Here is a 23,845-nt window from a genome sequence, read left to right on the forward strand (position 1 = left end):
TACCAAAATTACATGATTTTAATGTAATTGTGTTGAAATAGCGGGAACGATGTGTTAATTTAGTCTAAGTGTATTTGTTACGTTGCCGTCATTGCGTCGTGCCCAGCTGAACGTAAAAGTTTACAACATTACCTTGCTGAATATTAAGGACGTGCTAGCTGAACAAATCTAATCTAGATTTTACCTAGATTCCCAGCACATCTCGAAGCTGCTACTTTAAACGATTCAAGTTTTGTGATTCAATACTAGCCTACATACAGATCGTGCTATGTACACCACGACGACGACTGAGCACGTTTTACTGAACCCTATCAACCTGAGACAAATGTGCTTCACCTGTGAAATCTTTAAAGTTGTAACATTGCCCAGTAGATACATGTATGTACTTACGATTATGCCGAAGTTGTCTTAATGTCACGTAGTTACAGTCTGTAAGATTATTCAATAGGGGTAACAGAATAAACGTCTGAAGGTGATGATATCCATGGGACGTAGTCGCAAACAGGACAAAATGGTGTACGATCAATAACGAAAATTACGAGAAGTTACCTGTGTACGATGAATAACAGTGTGGAAACTATACCAACGTAGTTAACACGGCAACTACTCAAATGACTGGTCACAGTAGGCAGGTGGCTACTACAAGATTCCTACTGGTTGTGTTCGTTAATGGGAAGAGCAATCTTAGGGTTTCTTCCGTTTGTAGAGTCTACGCCATGTGTAATAAGTCAACCCCTTCAGTGTAAAGAGCTGTCTCGCCCTCCAGCGGAACCCGTGTGAAGTGTAGAAATCAGCTGTGTTACGATTCTGAAACTCGTCTGTTTATTATAAACACCTGAAAGACATAATGAAACGCAAGGGTAACAGGTCTAGTCTGATTAGTGATTACAATAATTAAGTATTCGACATTCTCAAGTCATCCTCAGTCATTACTCTGCTAGTGTCACCTTCTTAAAGAACTGTGTATCAAAATGTAACAATTCAGCGTCTTCCGAAACGCAGATCTAGCTGATCTGTGTAGTTGTAGTGATGTCAGTACTTTTTGTCCATTTTCCTAAAATCTTTTATAGCGACGTCACTGTTTCATTTGTTTTCGTGTCACGTCATGACTATGGTGGCGATTATAAATCAATCACGTTAACGGTTCAAGCTGGGAAGATACAGAGAACTCCATCGGAAAAAGACGTGAAATATCTATATGATTACTGTGACAGGTTCCTTCGACACAGAACAGACGGACGCCCAAGATCTCGGTTCCCACTCCTTTTATTCCACTCATGAACAATCCGGCCACTTTTCAGCACTCTCAGATCTGCCCCGGGTCACTGACACCGGACCTCTCCCCAGTTCTGGGCCCCACCACTATCTCAAGATGGGGGTGACACTCATCATGACAATTACTTTATATATGACATCAGAATAAAGACACCGTAACGTGTTTTATTGTACACATATTCCTCCAAACATAATGTCTTTGCAAACTCTTCGACGATCTTCGGGTGCATTCGGCACCAGCTCTTCGACGATCTTCGGGTGCATTCGGCACCAGCTCTTCGCCGATCTTCGGGTACATTCGGCATCCGCTCTTCGGCGGTCGGCGGGTGCAATCATATCAGCGCCAGCTCTTCGCCAATCTTCGGGTACATCGGCGGCGCCAGCTCTTCGGTGGTCGTCAAGTGCAATCGGCGCCAGCTCTTCGGTGATCGTCGGGTGCATTCGGCGCCAGCTCTTCGGTGATCGTCGGGTGCATTCGGCGCCAGCTCTTCGGTGATCGTCGGGTGCATTCGGCATCAGCTCTTCGCCGATCTTCGAGTACTTTCGGCATCAGCTCTTAGCTGATGCTTTGCAGTCTTCAGTAAATGTAACTGTGATAATTTGAAATCCAGTAAAATCCAGCAGGTGAGGTGATCCTCGGATGCTCGGCACCAGCCGGTCACTGATAGGACGAAGCAACTCTGGTCTAAACACAAAGCTCTGTGACCCACCACACACGATTTACACAACAACCCATAAGAACCAACGGTTACCCACACCTTACTGTAGCCCTTACCAATCTCAGTTCTACTAAGACACTCCGGTTGAGAACGTACAATATCCAGATTTCTATACATCTAGATTACAAGACACCCAGAGAAGGAGGTTATATAGGTGTTCCCTTCCCCACTTTCCCATAGCAGCTACATCTTACTACATATAAGCACCGCTTTTATGATGACAGTTTTTTGGTCACATAGTTCTGGCCTCGTCTAACTGCGTAACGGTTTTTCTTTCCCGGGGAAATAAAGAGAATGTTGCGATGACTATGGCCTTAATTCTGTCACTGTCACCTTTATAATTGTAGCAGTAGATTGCGACACTTTGTGTTCATATCAGTCCTATTTGAAGACCATTGTGATGGCGGTGAGCACGAAAATGAAATGAATCTTCTGATGGCCATGACCTTTGACATTGTGGCCCTTGAGCTTGACCTTCAATGTGACCTTTACCCTTTTGTAGGTTCATTTCTGGTGTTTTTTGCACCATCCCGATGACAGTAAGGACGTTTGCCACAGTAAATATTGTCGTCATGACATTTGACATTCAGATAATCTCGATGACCCATGGCTTTTGACATTCATATTATCTCGATGACCCTTGACCTATTGTAGGTTCATCTTGGGTATTTTCAGCGCCATCCCAATGGCGGTAAGGACGGTCACAGCGGTAAACATCGTCACGCAAAACTTGTCCAGAACCTTCCCGACTTTCTTCCACTCGTTTTCTGTCTCCTCATTGGTCCAACGCGCCTGGTGACAGCTTATCACGTGATGCTGGATCTCCCTGGTGAGCGTGCGCAGTGCGCGCAGCAGGGTGGCCTGACGGAGGGGGAAGTCCTGCTCTGATTGGCTGGTTTTCTCCTTACGTAACTTCCCGTTCCGGTACAGCTCCAGCTCCAAGTCCTCACACAGGATCTCCAGCTGACTACAATGGGACAGGCTCGGTTCGATGCTGGGAGGCGGTTTCTCTGGACCTGCAGGAACAAAGCACAACGTTATCACAAACTAACAAACAAACACAGGATGCCCGGCTGACTACCGTGGGAAAGGCTCGGCTCCATGCTGGGGTGGTTTCTCCAGAACCGTATCTTCAGCTATTTTCTCCGCTCCGGACATGTGGGCATTCAAACATTACAACACCGGTAACACAAGCAAACAAACGTTAGGGGTTAGAGGGTACTGACCTGAGGGCGTGCAGAAGACGTGTAGTGGAGTTAGGGGGGTTAGGGGTTAGAGGGTACTGACCTGAGGGCGTACAGAAGACGTGTAGTGGAGTTAGGGGGGTTAGGGGTTAGAGGGTACTGACCTGAGGGCGTGCAGAAGACGTGTAGTGGAGTTAGGGGTTAGAGGGTACTGACCTGAGGGCGTACAGAAGACGTGTAGTGGAGTTAGGGGGGTTAGGGGTTAGAGAGTACTGACCTGAGGGCGTACAGAAGACGTGTAGTGGAGTTAGGGGGGTTAGGGGTTAGAGAGTACTGACCTGAGGGCGTGCAGAAGACGTGTAGTGGAGTTAGGGGTTAGAGGGTACTGACCTGAGGGCGTGCATAAGACGTGTAGTGGAGTTAGGGGATCTTAGGGGGGTTAGGGGTTAGAGGGTACTGACCTGAGGGCGTGCAGAAGACGCGGCCGATCCCGCTGAGCAGCAGACGGCGGACCCAGGGCGGGACCGGGCGGGTGTCCGGGTCCGTGTAGTGGGGGGTTAGGGGTTAGAGGTTAGAGGGTACTGACCTGAGGGCGTGCAGAAGACGTGTAGTAGAGTTAGTGGGGTTAGGGGTAAGAGGGTACTGACCTGAGGGCGTACAGAAGACGTGTAGTGGAGTTAGGGGGGTTAGGGGTTAGAGAGTACTGACCTGAGGGCGTACAGAAGACGTGTAGTGGAGTTAGGGGGGTTAGGGGTTAGAGAGTACTGACCTGAGGGCGTACAGAAGACGTGTAGTGGAGTTAGGGGGGTTAGGGGTTAGAGAGTACTGACCTGAGGGCGTGCAGAAGACGTGTAGTGGAGTTAGGGGTTAGAGGGTACTGACCTGAGGGCGTGCATAAGACGTGTAGTGGAGTTAGGGGATCTTAGGGGGGTTAGGGGTTAGAGGGTACTGACCTGAGGGCGTGCAGAAGACGCGGCCGATCCCGCTGAGCAGCAGACGGCGGACCCAGGGCGGGACCGGGCGGGTGTCTGGGTCCGTGTAGTGGGGGGTTAGGGGTTAGAGGTTAGAGGGTACTGACCTGAGGGCGTGCAGAAGACGCGGCCGATCCCGCTGAGCAGCAGACGGCGGACCCAGGGCGGGACCGGGCGGGTGTCTGGGTCCGTGTAGTGGGGGGTTAGGGGTTAGAGGTTAGAGGGTACTGACCTGAGGGCGTGCAGAAGACGCGGCCGATCCCGCTGAGCAGCAGACGGCGGACCCAGGGCGGGACGGGGCGCGTGTCTGGGTCCGTGTAGTGGGGGGTTAGGGGTTAGAGGTTAGAGGGTACTGACCTGAGGGCGTGCAGAAGACGCGGCCGATCCCGCTGAGCAGCAGACGGCGGACCCAGGGCGGGACGGGGCGCGTGTCTGGGTCCGTGTAGTGGGGGGTTAGGGGTTAGAGGTTAGAGGGTACTGACCTGAGGGCGTGCAGAAGACGCGGCCGATCCCGCTGAGCAGCAGACGGCGGACCCAGGGCGGGACGGGGCGCGTGTCTGGGTCCGTGTAGTGGGGGGTTAGGGGTTAGAGGTTAGAGGGTACTGACCTGAGGGCGTGCAGAAGACGCGGCCGATCCCGCTGAGCAGCAGACGGCGGACCCAGGGCGGGACGGGGCGGGTGTCCGGGTCCGTGTAGTGGGGGGGGGGGGGTTAGGGGTTAGAGGGTACTGACCTGAGGGCGTGCAGAAGACGCGACCGATGCCGCTGAGAAGCAGACGGCGGACCCAGGGCGGGACGGGGCGTGTGTCCGGGTCCGTGTAGTGGGGGGTTAGGGGTTAGAGGGTACTGACCTGAGGGCGGGACGGGGCGCGGGTCCGTGTAGTGTAGGGTTAGGGGTTAGGGGTTAGAGGGTACTGACCTGAGGGCGTGCAGAAGATGCGGCCGATGCCGCTGAGAAGCAGACGGCGGACCCATGGCGGGACGGGGCGTGTGTCCGGGTCCGTGTAGTGGATCTTTAGCACGAGCACGGTCATGGACAGCGCCATCATCACCATGATGATCGTGATGCCATAGTAACACACTGTGAACAAACAAACAAGCAAAGAGCTCCATCAGCAACGTAGTAATCATGTCATATCAATGATCTGCAGACAAACCGTTTAGTTTTTGGGAGTGCTATGTCGGTTCGTGTCATCTCTGATGAGGAGTACTGCTGAAGATGTGAACTGGAGTCTTACGAAGATGTCAGATGAAGATACTTAGACTTGCCAAGAGACACGACTGATGTCTTAGGATGATGACGTAGGATGGTGACGTAAGATGATGATACTCAGAATTACATAAGACACATATGAGAGGCACGGCTGATGCCGTAGGACGTAGTATGATGACGTAGTATGATGACGTGGGATGATGATACTGAGACTTACCTATGAGAGGCACTGCTGATGACGTAGGCGGCATGAGGTCCGAGACCATCAGGAGAAACACGGTGAACGATAGCAGCACGGTGATGCCCAGCCCGACCCTCTCCCCGGCCTCGGGCGGCAAGTAGAACCCCAGGATGGTCATGATGGAGAACAGCAGACACGGACTCACCAGGAAGATCAGGTAGTACATGGACCTCACAAGATAAACATGACATAGACTGAGGTTAGTTTGTTGATATGTAGCAGTTTAAGAACAGACTATATACAGTAAAGCTGGCATTTAAAAAAGCTCTTCTTCATCTTTTGCCATCCTAAGTTGAGGTGAAGCAGGATGCTACATGGAGTATGTATAGCCAGTAGTTTGATGCGGCTTCGCTACGGCTCGTGTTGCAGCCAAGCTCACCAGGTCACCCCTGTGCTTGTCGATAACGCCTGGACTACCCCCATACACGCTAAATTGAAACATTAAAACTTTTCGTGTATGTGTGCGTGCAATTCTAAAAGTCTAATAGATACAGTGTTGATAAACTGTCTCATTAGATACCTCCTCTGCACGTGTATAGTGAATGTGACGAGCGGGGTAGGGTTCCGGGAATGGGACCAGTGGGTAGGGTTCCGGGAATGGGACCAGTGGGTAGGGTTCCGGGAATGGGACCAGTGGGTAGGGTTCCGGGAATGTGACCAGTGGGTAGGGTTCCGGGAATGGGACCAGTGGGTAGGGTTCCGGGAATGTGACCAGTGGGTAGGGTTCCGGGAATGGGACCAGTGGGTAGGGTTCCGGGAATGTGACCAGTGGGTAGGGTTCCGGGAATGGGACCAGTGGGTAGGGTTCCGGGAATGTGACCAGTGGGTAGGGTTCCGGGAATGGGACCAGTGGGTAGGGTTCCGGGAATGTGACCAGTGTGTAGGGTTCCGGGAATGGGACCAGTGGGTAGGGTTCCGGGAATGTGACCAGTGGGTAGGGTTCCGGGAATGGGACCAGTGGGTAGGGTTCCGGGAATGGGACCAGTGGGTAGGGTTCCGGGAATGTGACCAGTGGGTAGGGTTCCGGGAATGGGACCAGTGGGTAGGGTTCCGGGAATGGGACCAGTGGGTAGGGTTCCGGGAATGGGACCAGTGGGTAGGGTTCCGGGAATTGGACCAGTGGGTAGGGTTCCGGGAATGCGACCAGTGGGTAGGGTTCCGGGAATGTGAAGAGCGGGTAGGGTTCAGCAGCAATAGTACTTACCTCCTCTGCACGTGTATGGTGAATGTGACGAGCGGGGTAGGGTTCCGGGAATGCGACCAGTGGGTAGGGTTCCGGGAATGGGACAAATGGGTAGAGCTCAGCAGCAACAATACTTACCTCCTCTGCACGTGTATAGTGAATGTGACGAGCGGGTAGGGCTCCGGGCAGCACGGGTAGTATATGTCTTCCTGCACGCCCGTGATGTTGATCAGCTCCCACTCGTCGTTATGCACAAAGTACGTCAGAGACGGCGGCGCGTCTTCCGTGGTCGTGTTGACGTCAAACCCGCCGTACGTCCAGGAACCGAACTCCAAGGTGCACTCCTAACAAACAAATAACAACAAGATTACGGCTTTTGGTGGCAGATGTACAGATGTTGGTACATTGGCGCACCAAAGCCGTGCGATTTGGCCCTTTTAGACAGATTGGGCGTCACTCTACTGTCATGGACACAACGTCAGTGCATGGTGAATATCGAGCCCGGGACCTATTGGTTCTTAGTCCAACGCTGTAACCATTGCGCCACACCGACGCCACTAACAAGGACCAGGTAATGGATTATGAAGTTTATGGATTACTTTCTGAAATTGGGCCATCTACATCAGGGCGCACCGACCTTCTCTTCACAGGGACGGGGTACGATATCGGATTCCAACAAACTTTGACTCGTTGCTGAATGTCTTCAGATTTTTCACAAAAACTCAAGACTTTCTGGAAATCGCAAGATTCTTTTAAACAATCTAGAGATTTTTTGATTTTTTTAATTCAAGATTTCTTGTAAAAATCTCAAGATTGTTTGGAAAAGTCTCACATTAGGTTGACAAACATCAAGATTCTCCGAAACGATCCCAGCATTAAGCAAACATCATTTGAAACAATCTGAAAATTGTTAGAAAATCTGAAACGATCACTAGTTTTTTTCTAATTCATGGTTTTTCGATGAGATTCCCTGAACAAATCTCAAGATGTCCTGAAAAGTATCCTGATTGTTTGAAAAAGACAACCCTAGCATTAATCAAACATCATTTTAAACAATCTCAAGATTTTTATTACCTGTTCGTCGAAGGGGAAGTAATAGATGTCGATCTTGCAGGAGGAGGCGAAGATGCGCGGCGCCATCCACGTCATGAAGCCGTCCGAGTTGATGGCCACGTTCGTCATCAGTTGGTTGTGGTCGCTGCCCACACTGGCGGCGAAAACAACAGTGTTATATACTAATCTGTACTACCAATCTGAATCCGCATGTCCTGCACTCCAGATGAATCGGTTCCGGAGTTGATGGCGGCATTCGTCTCAGCTGGTTATCATTATATTTTCTTACAGCTGCTACAGAGATGGCTACAACAAAAACCAAATGTTGTTGTTTGGCTCGTAGTGAAAAACTTCTCGCGACGTTTCAGGGGACCCTAATTCCTTTCTGATGGTGATGCTTCTCACAGTCAAATGTACACATCGCAGCACAGAAAAACGGTGCATGCAAACTGTCGAGCGTCTCTTTCAAATTACCCTCACTACACGCACCCTACACACGTAGTTTCTTCCAGTCCTAAGATTCATTTGTTATGATCCCCCCGTAATCTTAAGAGTGAAAGCACATCTGCGCGGGAAACCCTTATCCACCGAAAGTGGAACGCGTCTGCTGCTACCAGTGAACTTTTCACCCAGATCCAGACTTGCCCCACTTTCCTTATCCCCATCAATTTATTCAATAATCCTCCCGCAACCATTTATTCCCTGACCCGGGGCAAACCCCGCGCACCCCCGAGAGTTGATTAAATCCGCGGCGGCAAATGGAGGGTGTCAGCTGCGACCTATGACCCGAGCCGTCATTTTTCCGTGCCATATCGCAGCGGTGATAAGCATGCCAACAACTCGGTGCTAATTTTTGACGGTAGAATAAAATGTGTTTGGTGTCAGGTCTGGAGATAAACAATGGCGTTGTTCCAAGTGGTTTGATATAAGCTTATCATGTCATGTAGTAATGCCAGAGGCTTGCTTTGAAGGTTGATATACAGTAAATTCATCATATATTCACGGGGTGCCTAACCAATAATGTAGCACAATAACACATTTTCACAATGTCACGATTTCACGGTAGAGAGTCATCACTTTAACCGCGAAAATAAAAACAACGCGAATATCTCAAGATCAGTATTACAGTAATAAGTGTACATCTAAACCTATAGATTGTCGAATTGCAATTTTTTTAGATATATGACACAGTGCAGATAATATAGACACTCATTTTGGGCACAGTGTGTGTCAGGAAAATAGAACAGTTAACTACGTCCAATGTGTTACAGAAGTAGAAAACTAAATAAATCTCCCTGAATGTGTGACATGTGTTGAGGCAGAGGGAAGTGCCCAATGATGGCTTTATCTAAAGGCTATGAAATCTGACAGTGGTGATGAATCATGTTATCATAGCCACCGTTCCTCCATGCTTCATATCTCTATCGATTATGCCACTTTCATGACACCTCCCCGTAATTGAACCTTCCCCAGAGTTGTCTGTATCAAAACTAGATCACTCAGCGGATACATGTACATGTATATGTGTATTGAATACCACTACTCAGCGAATAAACGTAAAATGTAAACGTCGTTCACAATTTGCACCTCGTAGAAGTACAAGTGCTTAGCTTGTCATTGTATACATGCATCTGTAAGCTGTGACGTTTTCTGTTGTAACCTGTTCTGAACCCAGTGGGTATATGTGTGAAATAAAGGTCTCCATTCATTCATTAAAACTAGACTACTCAGCGGATACATGTACATGTTTGTCGGGTCGCAACTTCAACCTACTCATGATGAGGTACCGTGTTCAATGAGAGGATGGAAACCGATTGAAACTGAAACATTTAGAAATGTAAAATACCCGATAGATACAATGTATCATTAGAAAAGGTGGCGGATTTGGTTTTAGCTCAAACTCTAATATGCTTCGGTCCTATTCCCAATCTGGGGCCCGGCCGGGTTGTTTCAAAAAACGAAAAATATAAAATGCATATCAAGAAAATACACAATAAATGGTTAGGAATAATTTTTGTAGGTTTTGTGTCTTAAGTTGTCTTTTATACCACACTTTTCGTTCCAACAGGCTGACCGACCGGGCTCCGGATTGGAAATGTGACCAAAGCATATGGTGATGATAGATAGAAATCCATGTGTGTCATTAAATGCTTGTCATTCACAATTTCCCCATCGCTGAAAATAAACTGCTTACCGGCAGGTTTGATACATGCTTAATTACCGTTTTGTTGCGGGCGGTTAGAGTCTCAATCAAGAGGTCCCCAGGGTCTCTTCTTGTGTGTATGAAAACTACACAGTTTAGAAATGATGAACCGCTTTTTGACAGATATGATAAGCTGTTGATCACTGATTTGTCACGAACGTTTAGAGTCTTAAACAACATTTCCCCGGCGTATCTCCTTGTGTGTATTGGAGAAATTAGACTGTCTATGAATAGCATGTAAGTGCTTGCAGTTCATACCTTCATTCTATTTGATAGATCCGGCAGATGCTTGATTACTATCTTGTCGCTAGCATTTAAAGTGTTAATCAAAATGGTCCCAGAGTATATTAGAAACTGGAGTGTTCATAAAAAAATGTCTAAACGGTTGGAGGTCGTAGTTTTAACCTTAATCACGATGAATATCTATTTGACAGGACTGAAAGATGGTTAATTAGGCAGGCAGAGGATCCATTACTTTGACGGTACAGAAAACAGTTCATAAAAAGACAGGGGAAATGTATGAAGAATAAATGAATGAATGAATGAATGAATGAATGAAAAATAACTTTAATGCTCGACAATCGTACACAGTACAATACATTGCAACAGATATTAAGGTATTGTCATGTTGAAGGGTGGCTGAGGAATTTTGGGATGTTGTTGAAAAAACCCTTTCTTAACCTTTATAGACCTTCCTCGACCTTAATTTTTTCAGGTAGTACCTTATAGCAAGGTGATAACTTATGCAAATTAGTATGATGTCATGATTCCGTCATCAAGATTTATAAGGCCACACCCTTTTTTTAGAAAAAAAAGAATTTATTGATGGTAAAGAGGGTATCAAACACCTTAGCCCAAACCGCGCTTATGAATTTAATGTAAATGCTTTTAAGTCATATTTCTAGCCTTGCCCACATGAGCTACGGGTTGACATGTCTGACGGGTCGTTAATTACTGTTTTGTCTCCGGTGTTTGCAGATTTAATCAGTTCCTCGCCCCCGTTCATTTTCAGGGGTTGGCATTTACCTCTAAGTGTAACAATCACAGGGGCAGACAGCCAACATGTCATGTGTATTAGCGTAGTAGCCTAGTAAACTATATTACTTTATGTCCTTTAATGTTTTTTTTTTTACATTGAAAGATTAAGTGCATTCGGCAGACCAAGAGCAGAATTACATGTTTTGGATTAGAAATAGTTAAATGACATGTGACGCAGAGTTGTTAACCAAAGGACGTCAAAAAACGGTATACGATTTGCTGGAAAAAAAAAACTACAACAAGCCAACCACACTCATTCGTATTGGTAAGAGACAATCTAGAGGTACAACCATTTTCAAGGAAACTGTGAAAATTCAGCTCAGATCTCAATTACACTAAAATCACAACGTTGTACAGTGTTGTTTCTCAATTACATCAGAATTACAATAATGCACAGTCTTCTTTCTCCATAGCATTGAAGTGCAGTAATAAAGACAAAGCACAGTTGTCCCAACACATATGATAAGATAATACGACCAAAATATATGCAAACGTATACAAGCATGAATACATAAGTAATGTGTAGTGCTGCATACCTAAACCCTTAACCCTGGACTTGAATCAGACTGGATTTAACGTTTATGTTCAAGTCCAAGAAAAAACTAAACGTCTGAACTTGCAAAAAAAGGCCTACAACAAATGAGTTATTGGTTATTCAATTTTGGCACTTCTTTTTAGTTATCATATCAACTTCGCTACAATAATAAAACTTGATACATACTTTTCAAATAGTGAAATCATTCTTTATTCGGAAATAAGAAAGTCACATGCTCATAGCTGTCAGAAAGTGAAGGCAAACACTCACAAACACAGAACGTTACACAGTATTTCACAAAGTTGTTTTTCAATCATATCTAAATTACAATATAATTGAACATTATTGTTCCCTACAGCTTGAAATAAAGTAATTATGACAAAGCACAGTTGTCATAACACAAATACATAATGATACGACAAAATATATCAAAAGATATACAAGAACGAATACAATGTTTAGAAGAGTTCAGATTAATAACACCTGTACCCTCACACCGCACTCATGAGGGGCCGCCAATCACTTATTGCCGACTGCAGGTAGAGACAGGTTTACTGTGCCTGGCTACATGTTTGACTAAAGTAGATTTCCGTGCTGCAGAATAGTCGCACTGGTCACACTTATAGGGTTTTTCTCCTGTATGGGTTCTCATGTGAATGGATAAGTGAGTCTTTCGAGTTGTTCTGTACCCACACTCCTCACACATGTAGGGTATCTCACCAGTATGTTTTGCTACATGCTTGTCTAAGTTTGGTTTGCTTGCTGCAGAATAGTCGCACTGGTCACACTTGTAGGGTTTTTCGCCAGTGTGGATTCTCATGTGAAGGGATAAGCTGTCCTTTCTAGCTGTGCTGTACTCACACTCCCCACACATGTAGGGTTTCTCACCAGTATGTTTTGCTAAATGCTGGTCTAAGCTTTTTTTTATTGCTGCAGAATAGTCGCACTGGTCACACTTGTAGGGTTTTTCGCCAGTGTGGATTCTCATGTGAAGGGATAAGCTGTCCTTTCTAGCTGTTCTGTACTCACACTCCCCACACATGTAGGGTTTCTCACCAGTATGTTTTGCTAAATGTTGGTCTAAATGTGGTTTCTGTGCAGTAGAATAGTCGCACTGGTCACACTTGTAGGGTTTTTCTCCTGTATGGGTTCTCATATGTGAGGTTAAGCTAGACTTCTGAGTTGTCCTGTATCCACACTCCCCACACATGTAGGGTTTCTCACCGGTGTGCTTTCTTTTGTGTTGGTTCAAAGTGAATTTCTGTGCTGCAGAATAGTCACACTGGTCACACTTATAGGGTTTGTCACCTGTATGCATTCTCATGTGAAGGGATAAGTGAGTCTTTCGAGCCGTCCTGTACCCACACTCCCCACACATGTAGGGTTTCTCACCGGTATGTTTCACTTTATGGTCAACTAAGTTTAATTTGATTGCTGCAGAATAGTCACACTGGTCACACTTGTAGGGTTTTGCGTGAGTTTTCATATGCAGGGACATGCCAGCCTTGTGATCCGATCTGAATCCGCACTCCCTATAGCTACACATGTAGTGTAGTTTCTCACCGGTATGTTTACTTATATGTTTATCCATGTTACCCTTATGTGCATCTTGGTAACCGCACTTCCAGCAAATGTACGTAGGCTCTGCCGCATGGCTTCCCTCTTGCACTGTTTGACTCTGTACAGCTACCTGTGGCAAGACCTCTCCGTCAGACCCGGTACCGTCTACACCGCACGTTTCGTCTATTGGAACGTCTTTTTCCTCGTCCTGCAGCCGTCTCGTGTCTGGTGTCTGCTCCCGACTGTTGTAAGTCTCGTTCTTAGGATGCCCAGTTGGCAGGGTTGCGCCGAAGTAGTTGTAGGTGCCCTGGTTCTCACTGTAGGTTTCCTGGCGCAGCGCGTTCTCTTGTTCATCATGTTGCCATCCCGTGTCCCCTGCCGCCTCCTGTTTGATGTGCGGTTCGTTCAAAGTTTGTTCTGTATGAATATTTTCAACAGGAGGTCCACATATGAACTCCATCTCTGAAATGATGGACAGAAAATATAACTATAAGAAATATAGATTTATTTACTTCTTTTAGAAACCGCAAAAGGGTGCAGATTTTACGTACTAGTAAAGAAATCCTTAGTTCTATCTAAATACTAGTAGTGGCCCGTTTGAATCACTGAGAGATCACCAGGTTTTTCCAGTAACATAAGAATCAAATATCCTAGAGGAAGAGACATAATCATTGAACGCGATTTCCGCACCATGATTGTATATTGAGGTACAAATCGACAACTAGCAGTTGTTACATAACAGTTCCTGACTGCCCCCCTCCCCATCAAATACCAACAGCAAACACACTTGTAATTCTACTTTACCGCTGAATAAACACCAACCAGGAAGCATCTACGACAATCACAGGTCTTACCTGTAGTTCTATGGCAGGTAGCGGTCTCCACGACTTCGGAATTCTTTACAAATCGCGTTCGCTCGGCGTAAGTTGATACAGAAATTGATGACGCAGATCACAATGGCGGATGTCAGCTCACCGACGGGGCAAAGGTGAGAGGTCACAAACCTGATACTTACTAGTAAATGGTCAAACCACAGACTAACGCAAAACGCATATCGCTGTGTGGTAAAGATCATTTTCAAAACGTTATTCCATAGTATTGAACTCTTCCCAGTAGCTCCTAATATACTATTCATGCGGAGAAAGCAGGCATCTTGAGCATGAGTAATTAGCTATTTCGGGTAAAATAGGTCCCCTTAGTAGTTGGACTTTTGTCTCGGAGAAATCAGGCGTTGGGCTCTGCAGCTAATATGTGGTTGTAGCGCTTTTCCATCAATGACATGATGCAAAACAAACTTCTAATTGAGTAAGGCTTGAATAATCTAACCTCCTAAATGCCACAGGCCCATTCAAAGCCTGATTTTCTTACAGGACCTAACATTTAATAAATATAGATAGAGCCTTAAATGCTGATCTCCGCAATGTTGAGAGGTGGCTGGATGCATATAGACCGAATGTCCGTAAATGCAAGTCTATTCTCTTTGGCTCAACAAATTACTGTGGTCTACACTTATCCTTGCGAATAAACCTACGGTACAAACGATAACCGGTTGTTTCGCTACATTGTCAGTTCGCTACATGCCCTAAGTTCTTTCGCTACATGGCACAAAGTTCTTTCGGTACATGGTTAGTTGTTTCGCTACATTTGAATATTATTTCTCTACATAAACTAGTAACATTAGAAATGGTTTTACAACATTTACGTATTATCAATGAATGGATTCAGACATTCGCGGATAATTTTTTGGCCGCATGACGGTGTGAGCCCGATATTGCTTTTATCATTGGCCTATTTAGACAATAAGCAACGACATTGACACAACTTGTGAATGTGTGTTCTAAGCACTACTCTGGAGTTATAGTCATTGGGAAGATTTAGCTTACATGTAAACTCGATTTTGTTTGATTTGTTCTTTGCCGTATTATGAATGTGACTGTCCTACTGTAACTTAGAAGGCACCCAACATCAGCAACGCTGCCTGGGTGACCTGTGTATCGCTCTGTTGCAAATGTCAATTTAACAAAATAAAATACACTGGAGTCCAGTCTTGTAAGGTTTAATCCGATTCAATTTACCAATCACGCCACCTAGCCAGCTTTTATAAAAAGCTTTCTTCTTATTTCTCTGTTGGAGTTCTCATATGTTTAGGTAAGTACGGATTTTGAGTACCCGTACTCCCCGTACATGTAGGGTTTCTCATCACTGTACATGTGTCTTGTGAAATACATTGACGGGTTTATTGTGTCTGGCTACATGTTGGTCTAATTCAGATTTCTGTGCTGCAAAGTAGCTCCACTGTTGGCATTTATAAGGGTTTTCTCCTGTATATGTTAGGTATGCCGATCCAAAGTAGACTTTTGAGCTGCCCTGTACCCACAATACCCTCATATGTAGGGATTTTCTCCTGTATGGATTCTCATGTGTTGGGATAAGTCGGGCCTTCGAGCTGTCCTGAACCCACACTCCCCACACATGTAGGGCTTTTCTCTTGTGTGAGTTTTCACATGTACAGACAAGGTAGACTTATCAGCTGGCCTGTACCCACAAAACCCACACACGTAGGGATTTCCTCCTGTATGGGTTCTTATACGTTTGGAACCAGTGTGCTTTTTTTTACGTTTGACCAAACTGGACTTCTGAGTTGTGGGTTTCTCACTTGTATGTCTTACTATATGGTCATTTAATTGTGATTTCGTTGCTGCAGAAAAGTCGCACTGGTAACACTTGTAAGGCTTTTCTCCTGTATGGGTTCTTATATGTTTAGAAAAGTCAGACTTAAGAGCTGTCCTGTACCCACATTCCCCTAACATGTAGGGTTTCTCACCAGTATGTTTTACTATATGGTCATTTAAGTGTGATTTCGTTGCTGCAGAATAGTCACACTGGTCACACTTTAAAGGCTTTTCTCCTGTATGGGTTCTTATATGTTTGGAAAAGTCAGACTTAAGAGCTGTCCTATATCCACACTCCCCACACGTGAAGGTTTTCTCACCGTTGTGTTTTGCCAGATGAATGACCAGTTCAGACTTCTGTGCAGCAGAATAGTCACACTGGTCACATTTGTAGGGTTTTGCGTGAGTGATCATGTGCAGGGTCATACTAGACTTGTGATCCGATCTGAATCCGCACTCCCCACAAAGATAGTGCAGTTTCTCACCGGTATGTTTACTTATATGTTCATCCATGTTACCCTTATGTGCATCTCGGTAACCGCACTTCCAGCAAATGTAGGTAGACTTTTCCGCATGGATACCCTCCTGTTCTGTATGGCTCTGTACAGCAGCTTGTGGCAAGACTTTTTTCTCAGACCCGGTACAGTTTACACCGCACGTTCCATCCTTTGGAACGCCTTTTTCCTCGTCCTGCTGCCGTCCCGTGTCTGTCCAAGGATGTCCGGTTGCGCAGAGGTAGTCGAAGGTTTCCTGGTCCTCAGTGTTCGTTTCCTGGCACAGCACGTTCTCTTGTCCATCCTGTTGCCACCCAGTGTCTCCCGTCTCCGTCTGTTTGATGCGCGTCTCGTTCGCAGTTGGTTCCACATGAAGCTTTTTAACAGGAGGTTCACATATTAACTCCGCCATCTCTGAAATGATGGAGAGAAAAAAAGGGTGCAGATTTAACGTACCAGTAAGGAAATCCTCAGATTTTTACGTTCTAGTAAGAAATCCTGAGTTCTATCTAAATAGAGGCCCATTTTAGCCTCTGAGAGATCACCTGGTTTTTCCAGGAGCATTAGATTCAAATGTCCTAGATGATGAGACAACATTGAACGCGATTTCCGCACCATGATTGTATATTTTAAACCTCCTTGATTTGAGGTACAAATCGACAACTAGCATTCTACACAGATCACTGCCCCCCTCCCCATCAAATACCAACAGCAAACACACTTGTAATTCTACTTTACCGCTAAACAAACACCAACCAGGAAGCATCTACGACAATCACAGGTCTTACCTGTAGGTCTATGGTGAGTAGCGGTCTCCGCGACTTCGGAATTCTTTACAAATCGCGTCCGTTCGGAGGAGAGGATACCGAAAACAATGACGCAGAACAAAATGGCGGATGTCAGCTCACCGGCGGGGCAAAGGTGAGAGGTCACAACCTGATACCTATTTGTAAATGGTCAAACCACAGATCACCGCAAAACGCATATCTCTGTGTGGTAAAGATCAGTTTGAAAACGTTATTCCAGGGTATTGAACCCGCCTTCCCAGTAGTTCCGAATATTTTAAACAGTTAACCAGTTCAAGAATCAACTAGATCGACATAATTTGGAAGGAGCTAATGCACGAACACGGCGGAAGCGAATAGATCAGTCCACAACAGGCGCTGCCTCCCTCGACTGAAGATGGTATAAAGGTATGGTATAAAGGTATATTACGGTGTCAGTTATACTATTCATGCGGAGAAAGCAGGTAGTTTGAGCATGAGTAATTAGCTATTTCGGGTAAAGTAGGTCCCCTTGTTGGACTTTTGTCTCGGAGAAATCAGGCGTTGGACTCTGCAGCTAATATATGATTGTAGCGATTTTCCATCAATGAGATGATGCAAACAAACTTCTAATTGAGTAAGGATGAATGCCGCTGGCCGTGTAGACATTAGAAAGCCAGTTTAGAGTAGTTTTTCAAACTTCATTTTTTTCATATCTGGCCATAGCTACACATAGTACTGTGTGTATCGAGATGAGTTACATAGTGGTTATGTATGGATGATTTGGAATCACTTTTAGAACTAGAGTTCCACGAACACATTATCTTCGCCAAACAATCAAGGCTTATTTATATGGAGAGTGATACATATTTACGTGCTTTATATCACCCCCTGCAAATTTGATCATGCACCACCCAAGTTATGATGGGGCGAATAAGTCCAGTCTAGATAGGGTTAAAAATCATTTGGTGGTACAGGACTAGTATTTGTAGAGTGTGCTGATATATGTTATAACTGGTCATGACAAAATATGAGTATGTTGATATTATATGGGCCACAAAGGTTCGATATTGCAGTGTTGTAAGTTGAAAGTGATGATGAAATGGTACAGTCAATATAACGGATAGAATAAATCTTTATTCCATATCATACACATTTTGAAAGACATAGTACATGTACATGTGACTTTTCCGCACCTAGCAGTGGTGCAGTTTTGGTGCAGTGTACTCTACAAGCAGAGGTGTGGGTCTGGCTGGTTTTTGAAGTGTTTTTAGGTGTTTTTGTCAGGCTTTCTATTTTGTCCCCTTTCCGTTATGTCGCCAACCGTGTTGAACAAAAATGCCTAAACTGAACGCGTTAAAAACCAGCAGGACCCACACCTCTGCTTGGAGAATAGTTTATCTATTTGACCTACATGTACGTTTATGCAAGGCTATCTGTTTACATGACCTGGCACTGTCCCATGTCCCATTTTGAAATGCAGTGGGTCAACAAACTTTCCTTACTAATCATGCAAATTAGCTACTGATTTCCATAATTAGTCATTGATTATGTAAAGCACCATCTGAGCTCTCTACATACCAAACATCACGACGATCTGTCGACCCCTTCTCAAGTTATTCATGTCCGAATGTCAAAACAAAAACACCCACTGTAGTTCCAAACAAGCCGCTAGGGGGCCCAAATTTACAGAACTTACTTTCTGTGGCATGAACTATCTACCACACAAAAATCATGACAAAAGCACTTTCAGAAAATAAGCCCGTGAATTTTGAAGCTCCGCTGCAGTACCTTAGGTACCCGCTAGAAGGCCCATTATCCAACTTGACCTTCCTTTCTGTAAACCCTACCCATCCACTAAATATCATACGGATCCATCAACAGCTTCTCGAGTTATGCTGGCGACATACAAATACACATCCACACAAAGCCCGCTGCAGTACCGACGGAAATTACCAGGGGAACCATTTTTGAACTTGACCCCCGTTCTCACAACATCTTCACACCTACAAAAAATAATGAAGATCCATCAACGTTTCCGTCACTTTTTTTGCCTACATACAAACACACAAAAATGCAAAGTCCGCTGCAGTACCGTTGAAAAACGCATGGTGAACCATTTTCGAACTTGACCTTCCTTTGCACAACCACTACACATCTACCAAAAATCATAAAGATTCATTGAAGCTTTCTTGAGTTATGCTCCTGACATACATTCAGACCCACACAAAAAAATTTTCAACCGAAAACATAATCTTCCCCGAGTACAAGTACTCGGCGAAGATAATAAAGTCTAAGAACGTACATGACCTATGTAGGCACATATAGGAATTGAATATGACAACAGTACATGGAAAATATTGGACCGGATAGGGTGGCGTTTGTCTAAATGGAAATAGTCTGTAACAGCGCTTATGAATGACATGTATTTATGAAATGCATGTAAAGGCAAATAGATCAAATTTTCAACCTTGCCCATAATGAACTGTATCCGTCAGGTTTGACGGATTGTTAATTACGGTTTTTGGACTGACGCTCAAAATCTTCATTATCCGGTATTGACCTTTTGTTGGGTGTAACTCTTGCAGCGACAAGGCCAACATGGCTGTATACCCATGTTACAGAATTGGTCCACATTTGGTGGTCACAGCACCTACTCACTTGCTTATGACCGTCCCTCGTTTCCGACATTGTGTGTCATTTTGTGGCTGATTAGTCCTATTCTTAGGACATTATGAAGTCAGGGTTTCATAAACAGATGAACCGATTCAGCGATGAAGACCTACAACAAATGAGTTATTGTTTTTTTCAATTTTGGCACTTCTTTTTAGTTATAATATCAGCTTCGCTACAATAAAAAAAACATGATACATACTTTTCAAGTAGTGAAATCATTCTTTATTCGGAAAAAGGAAAGTCACATGCTCAGGTCACGTCTGCTATAGCTGTCAGGAAGTGAATGCAAACACTCACAAACACAGAACGTTACACAATGTTCACAAAGTTGTTTTTCAATCATATCTAAATTACAATATAATTGCACATTGTTGTTCCCTACAGTTTGAAATAAAGTAATAATGACAAAGCACAGTTGTCATAACACAAATACATTGTGATACGACAAAAATATATCCAAATAAATACAAGAACGAATACAATGTTTTAGAAGAGTTAAGATTAATAACACCTGTACCCTCACACCGCACTCATGAGGGGTCTCCCATTCCTTATTGCCAACTGCAGGTAGAAACAGGTTTACTGTGCCTGGCTACATGTTTGACAAAAGTAGATTTCTGTGCTGCAGAATAGTCGCACTGGTCACACTTATAGGGTTTTTCTCCTGTATGGGTTCTCATGTGAATGGATAAGTGAGTCTTTCGAGTTGTTCTGTACCCACACTCCCCACACATGTAGGGTATCTCACCAGTATGTTTTGCTAAATGCTTGTCTAAGTTTGGTTTGCTTGCTGCAGAATAGTCACACTGGTCACACTTGTAAGGTTTTTCTCCTGTATGGGTTCTCATATGAAGGGATAAGTGAGTCTTTCGAGTTGTTCTGTACCCACACTCCCCACACATGTAGGGTATCTCACCAGTATGTTTTGCTAAATGCTGGTCTAAGTTTCTTTTGATTGCTGCAGAATAGTCGCACTGGTCACACTTGTAGGGTTTTTCGCCAGTGTGGATTCTCATGTGAAGGGATAAGGTGCCCCTTTGAGTAGCCCTGTACCCACACTCCCCACACATGTAGGGTTTCTCACCAGTATGTTTCACTAAATGTTGGTCTAAGCGCGATTTCTTTGCAGCAGAATAGTCGCACTGGTCACACTTGTAGGGTTTTTCTCCTGTATGAGTTCTCATATGAAGGGATAAGTGAGTCTTTCGGGCCGTCCTATACCCACATTCCCCACATATATAGGGTTTCTCACCAGTATGTTTCATTATATGCTGAACTAAGTGTGACTTCCTTGCTGCAGAGTAGTCACACTGGTCACACGTGTAAGGCCTTTCTCCTGTATGGGTTGTCATGTGTTTGGATAAGGCAGACTTATGAGCTGTCCTGTACCCACATTCCCCACACATGTAGGGTTTCTCCCCGGTGTGCTTTCTTTGGTGTTGGTCCAAACTGGATTTCTTTGCAGCAGAGTAGTCGCACTGGTCACACTTATAGGGTTTTTCACCTGTATGCCTTCTCATGTGAAGGGATAAGTAAGTCTTTCGAGCTGTTCTGTACCCACACTCCCCACATATGTAGGGTTTGTCACCAGTATGTTTTGCTAAATGCTGGTCTAAGTTTGGTTTGATTGCTGCAGAATAGTCGCACTGGTCACACTTGTAGGGTTTTTCTCCTGTATGCCTTCTCATGTGAAGGGATAAGTAAGTCTTTCGAGCCGTCCTGTATCCACACTCCCCACACATGTAGGGTTTCTCACCAGTATGTTTTACTAGATGCTGGTCTAAGTTTGATTTGATTGCTGCAGAATAGTCGCACTGATCACACTTGTAGGGTTTTTCTCCTGTATGGGTTCTCATGTGTTGCGAGAGGCTAGACTTTCTAGTTGTCTTGTACCCACACTCTCCACACATATAGGGGTTCTCATGATGAGTACCTTTGTGTTTTGCCAAGTGAATTTCCAGTTCAGCATTCTGTGCAGCAGAATAGTCACACTGGTCACATTTGTAGGGTTTTGCGTGAGTTTTCATATGCAGGGACATGCCAGCCTTGTGATCCGATCTGAATCCGCACTGCCCACACATGTAGTGTAGTTTCTCAACGGTATGTTTACTTATATGTTCATCCATGTTACCCTTATGTTCATCTTGGTAACCGCACTTCCAGCAAATGTACGTAGGCTTTGCCGCATGGCTTCCCTCTTGTACTGTTTGACTCTGTACAGCTACCTGTGGCAAGACCTCTCCGTCAGACCCGGTACCGTCTACACCGCACGTTTCGTCTATTGGAACGTCCTTTTCCTCGTCCTGCTGCCGTCCCGTGTCTGGTGTCTGCTCCCGACTGTTGTAAGTCTCGTTCTTAGGATGCCCAGTTGGTTGGGTGGCGCCGAAGTAGTTGTAGGTGCCCTGGTTCTCACTGTACGTTTCCTGGCGCAGCGCGTTCTTTTGTTCATCATGTTGCCATCCCGTGTCCCCTGCCTCCTCCTGTTTGATGCGCGTCTCGTTCAAAGTTTGTTCCGTATGAATATTTCTAACAGGAGGTCCACATATGAACTCCATCTCTGAAATGATGGACAGAAAATTATATAACTATAAGAAATATAAATTTATTTACTTCTTTTAGAAACCGCAAAAGGGTGCAGATTTTACGTACTAGTAAAGAAATCCTTAGTTCTATCTAAATACTAGTAGTGGCCCGTTTGAATAACTGAGAGATCACCAGGTTTTTCCAGTAACATAAGAATCAAATATCCTAGAGGAAGAGACATAATCATTGAACGCGATTTCCGCACCATGATTGTTTATTGAGGTACAAATCGACAAGGCGACACACCGGTAACTTTTAGCCCATGGAAATAGGTTTGGTACCCTTGGTAAAAGTAGCTGTAGAGGGTTTTTTTCTGGGATATATTGGTATTTCTGAGCTGGATGTTACAGGTAAGGGTTTCTTCCTTCTAATTGTGTTGAAAAATCAGACTTTCATCCATGTTTGTGGTGTCTGTAGGCAGTAGAAGTTTGGTGTTTTTGTGTGATTATCAGGTAGAGAAGGAGGTCAAAGATCAGTTTATGTAAACAGGGCCGGATTCGTAGGGGTTGTGCCGATTAGAAAGTTGAAATTATGCTCTAGATTGAAACTTTGGGGGCCTGACAGCCCTGCCAATGCATGTTTTTCATGGACTTAAACTCTGGTGGGTGACTTTTGACAGCTTCTTTCTTACATGATTGCGAAATATTAAGATAGGAAGCTTGATTACGCTTCTGTGGCCACAACTAGCAGTTGTTACATAACAGTTCCTGACTGCCCCCCTCCCCATCAAATACCAACAGCAAACACACTTGTAAATTACTACTTTACCGCTGAACAAACACCAACCAGGAAGCATCTACGACAATCACAGGTCTTACCTGTAGGTCTATGGCAGGTAGCGGTCTCCACGACTTCGGAATTCTTTACAAATCGCGTTCGCTCGGCGTAAGTTGATACAGAAATTGATGACGCAGATCACAATGGCGGATGTCAGCTCACCGGCGGGGCAAAGGTGAGAGGTCACAAACCTGATACTTACTAGTAAATGGTCAAACCACAGAACAACGCAAAACGCATATCGCTGTGTGGTAAAGATCATTTTCAAAACGTTATTCCATAGTATTGAACTCTTCCCAGTAGCTCCTAATATACTATTCATGCGGAGAAAATAGGTAGTTTAAGCATGAGTAACTAGCTATTCCGGGTACAGTAGCTAGTTGGACTTTTGTCTCGGAGAAATCAGGTGTTGGGCTCTGCAGCTAACATATGGTTGTAGCGATTTTCCATCAATGAGATGATGCAAAACAAGCTTCTAATTGAGTAAGGATTGAATAATCAAACCTTCTAAATGTCACAGGCCTGATGTTCTTACAGGACCTAACATTTACAGAGAAAGGATGAATGCCGCTGGCCGTGTAGACATTAGAAAACTATTTTAGAGTAGTTTTTCAAACTTCATTTTTATATAGCTGGCCATAGCTACAAATAGTACTGTGTGTATCGAGATGAGTTACATAGTGGTTACGTATGGATGATTTGGAA

The 23,845-nt window shown here is 44.8% G+C and overlaps 3 protein-coding genes across 3 annotated transcripts; all 3 read right to left on the minus strand.

The window, feature by feature from the left end:
• Positions 1-10,892: 10,892 nt before the first annotated feature.
• Positions 10,893-14,345, minus strand: LOC136446001 (zinc finger protein 431-like). Its single transcript, XM_066444261.1, has 2 exons — positions 14,029-14,345; positions 10,893-13,636 (listed from the first exon to the last, which is right to left on the minus strand). Exon 2 carries the CDS (start codon positions 13,632-13,634, stop codon positions 12,138-12,140), a length of 1,497 nt encoding a protein of 498 aa, XP_066300358.1. The 5' UTR covers positions 13,635-13,636; positions 14,029-14,345; the 3' UTR covers positions 10,893-12,137.
• Positions 14,346-15,214: 869 nt separating this feature from the next.
• LOC136446002 (gastrula zinc finger protein XlCGF57.1-like) lies at positions 15,215-17,263 on the minus strand. Its single transcript, XM_066444262.1, has 2 exons — positions 17,129-17,263; positions 15,215-16,754 (listed from the first exon to the last, which is right to left on the minus strand). Exon 2 carries the CDS (start codon positions 16,750-16,752, stop codon positions 15,559-15,561), a length of 1,194 nt encoding a protein of 397 aa, XP_066300359.1. The 5' UTR covers positions 16,753-16,754; positions 17,129-17,263; the 3' UTR covers positions 15,215-15,558.
• Positions 17,264-19,979: 2,716 nt separating this feature from the next.
• On the minus strand, positions 19,980-23,514 carry LOC136446349 (zinc finger protein 665-like). Its single transcript, XM_066444694.1, has 2 exons — positions 23,182-23,514; positions 19,980-22,337 (listed from the first exon to the last, which is right to left on the minus strand). Exon 2 carries the CDS (start codon positions 22,333-22,335, stop codon positions 20,332-20,334), a length of 2,004 nt encoding a protein of 667 aa, XP_066300791.1. The 5' UTR covers positions 22,336-22,337; positions 23,182-23,514; the 3' UTR covers positions 19,980-20,331.
• Positions 23,515-23,845: the final 331 nt, after the last annotated feature.

The sequence above is a fragment of the Branchiostoma lanceolatum genome, chromosome 12 (genome assembly GCF_035083965.1).
Source record: "Branchiostoma lanceolatum isolate klBraLanc5 chromosome 12, klBraLanc5.hap2, whole genome shotgun sequence".
NCBI lineage: Eukaryota > Metazoa > Chordata > Leptocardii > Amphioxiformes > Branchiostomatidae > Branchiostoma > Branchiostoma lanceolatum.